The sequence below is a fragment of the Aphanomyces astaci genome (genome assembly GCF_000520075.1).
Source record: "Aphanomyces astaci strain APO3 unplaced genomic scaffold supercont1.56, whole genome shotgun sequence".
Taxonomy (NCBI): domain Eukaryota; phylum Oomycota; class Saprolegniomycetes; order Saprolegniales; family Verrucalvaceae; genus Aphanomyces; species Aphanomyces astaci.
In genome coordinates, this window is record NW_009798319.1 from 282,040 (window position 1) to 285,161 (window position 3,122).

Consider the following 3,122-nt stretch of genomic DNA (forward strand, 5'->3'; position numbering starts at 1 on the left):
GTTGTTTCTTTTGACAGGATGTTCACCTACCTACAGTACAGTCAGTACCTATACGTACGTATGTATTCTGCCAACTCAGGTGATACACATGCACTATACAAGTACTTGAAGTAGTTGCTCTGGGCGATAAAATGTGACATGATATGGCAAGAACATGGTACAATTCTCTCATTAAAACAGTTCCACTATTGTTTTGACCGGAAATACTGTTTCAATGAGGTTTATATGGAAATTTGTATGCTCAGACCTCCTCACCTCCTCTACAAGGGGTTAAGTGCATCTCAGTACTAAATCTCCGGGGTTAATTTGATCGCTAGTGGTTAGCTTCGGTAGGATGGAGTCCCAGGTTACAGGGCTAACGTTACTGGAGAAAAGGTGTATACGGATGTAATAATTCCCTCTTTGAAATAGTATTTCGGGTCAATCAAGAGTGGATCTGTGTTAATGAGGGAATTATTCCAAGAACATGAAGCCGAACAAGCCATTACACCCCTCTATTGGTCAGTATCACATTTGGTACCGTGTCAATAATTGATGCATTACTGTATCTTAGTATATATATCAGGACATCGATTGTCGCATGGGTATAGATCAGAAACAATGGCCTCGGAATACTGTACCAGTATCCCAAGGCACAAACAAGCCTAAGGCCATTCATTCATTACCTACACCCTTCTATCAGCCTGAGAATTCCATCCAAATTCCTACCACACCATCACGAACCCTTTGAAGGGCGTTTTGGCAGCCCACAATACCATTCCTCATTATTCAATTTGCCATGAAGTTCCCCCTCTTCAGTACCATTGCCCTCTTCGCGGCGGCGGCCACCGACCAAACCAACAACACCATCACGGGGATCAACGGCCGTGCTCGAACGTTGAAGGAGGAGGCTGCCGAAGTAGACGATGCCGAGTTGAACCGCGAGTGTCACCAACAAAACGGCAACTACATCCCTTCCCTCAAGGCCGGACAGTACTCGACCAGTGCGTTCCACAACTGCTTCCGCACCAGCGACCAAATCTACGAGTTCACCGATGCGTTGGCCGCCCAAAACCCGACGTTGCTGAGCAAGTTTGTCATCTCCCAAACGTACAAGGGGGCCACGATTTATGGGTACAAGTTAACCAAGGGTCACTCGCAGTCGCTGTACTTTCAAGCCCTGCAACATGCCCGCGAATGGGTCGCGGGGTCATCGATTCTGTTCTCATTCGCATCGATTCTGGATGACATTGCCAACAAGAAACCCACGGCCGCCGACGAGTACGACCTGTACTTTGTGCCGATCGTCAACATTGACGGCTACGCCCTCACGTGGAACGGGACCAGATTCCAGCGCAAGAATGCCAACGAAGTCGACTTGAACCGTAACTGGCCGAGCCTGCCCAATCCCCGCCCTCCTCCCAAAAAGAGCAATTCGTACCCCGGATTTAATGCGTTCAGTGAACCTGAAACCGCAGGCATCAATTCATGGCTCCAGACCAAACGCGGTGAAATCCAAGGGTTCATTGACTTTCACGCGTACGGGGGGCTCGTCTTGTACGCCTACGCAGACAATAACAAGACCATCGGCGGCGGGTTTGACGAGAAGTTCGAAGTCCTCGGCCGTGGATTGGAAAGCGTCATGGGGGCGTACACCTATGGACCGGCGAACTCATTGTACCTGGCGTATGGGGTGTTCCCAGATTACGCCTTCCGTGCGTTCAGAAAACCCGCCCTGACGATTGAAATTGTCGGCACAAATTTTACCGCGAACGTGTCGACCATCCCAAAGCGCGGCCTCGAAGTGTACAAAGGCATCAACCGATTCGCCAAGGAAGTCACCGTGTTCAACGGCGGAGGCGTCACGCCCATCAAGCCGTCGTGTGGCAATTAGGAGCCATGAGCTCGACTTAAAGTCGAATTGTATTATGTCCATAGTACTATCTGCGGTTTTTCGTTTTCAACTCCCAGTACAGTGCATCGTCGAGTCGTAACGTCGCCAAAATACACTGGGAGATGCAGGAAATGAATGAAAACTCGCGATTATCTCGCATGTCGACTAAGCCTGTCCTTCATGGAACATGCTAACGTTACTTAAAAATGTCGAATTCATACGTGAAAACACGAGGATGTTGGGATGCAAGTACAGCGGTGGTGTATACCGGTTTGCCAGATCTATACGACACCTTGTATTAGAACGGTATTTTTTCCGAGTCTCAATGTATGTTGTATTATATCAACTTTTTATATAGAAATGTGTATTGAATTGTTTTATATGGTTTTGAACGTTACATGTGGAAATGCATGATCTTTTTAAAATTGACTCGCTCGCACATGTGCATGTGCGGAAAGTCCAAGCGCAGGTGGTCAAATTCTCGGGAGTGACGTATGGAGGTAAGCTGAAACTGTGAGATCATGTACTGCACATGTGTAGGAAGGTAGTGCATTCAATCATTCTTACCAACGTGAAGTACAGAGGACGAAAACGACGACGGTGGAGGACGAATTTGTAGTTTTTCGGGCACATGCGTGCACATGCGCATGAGATGCCGCTATCTATAGTTAGCTGCCACGGTGCAGGTTGTGATATGCACATGTGCCGTGCGTCCCATCCCTCGTCGTCATTCCTAGCCTATGTATTCACCCACCAAAGTTCCGCATTTTGCTCATGCGCGCATGCGTCGAGTGTCGAATTTTTCTTGCACATGCGGGGATGAAATGTTTTCTTTCAGATATAGAACGGGTAGCGAACAGATAGTAAATTTCTATAAATATATAGGTAAATGTATGATCAGGAATTAAATTTCACATCCTATCCGACAGGTGGTGAGGCAAATACCCGGTTTAACCCTTCAAGGAGCGCAGAATCATCAGTTTGTCAAACAAGCGATTTGGGAAAGCGACGAAAGGAGTCAGCAATACTTTGAACATCACGGCAATGTCCGTTTACATGTTAACGGTAGTGGATCGCAATGTCAAATTTACGGCATGTTCCTGCATCTCCCTGTAACCCTAGGCAACGTAAAAATGACATAATAAAACATGAAAGTCGAGCATTCCGTCACCCCGGGAATTGTATGAAAATGACACCACTTTGTTGCACCGCGACTTGGAGAGGGGTTTCGACTTCTGAACAACGTCTG

The 3,122-nt window shown here is 47.3% G+C and overlaps 1 protein-coding gene across 1 annotated transcript; it reads left to right on the plus strand.

The window, feature by feature from the left end:
- Window positions 1-778: 778 nt before the first annotated feature.
- H257_14304 (hypothetical protein) lies at window positions 779-1,873 on the plus strand (the record flags this gene model as incomplete). The annotated part of the gene is made up of 1 exon (XM_009842071.1): window positions 779-1,873. One exon carries the CDS (start codon window positions 779-781, stop codon window positions 1,871-1,873), a length of 1,095 nt encoding a protein of 364 aa, XP_009840373.1.
- Between the last annotated feature and the right edge of the window lie 1,249 nt (window positions 1,874-3,122).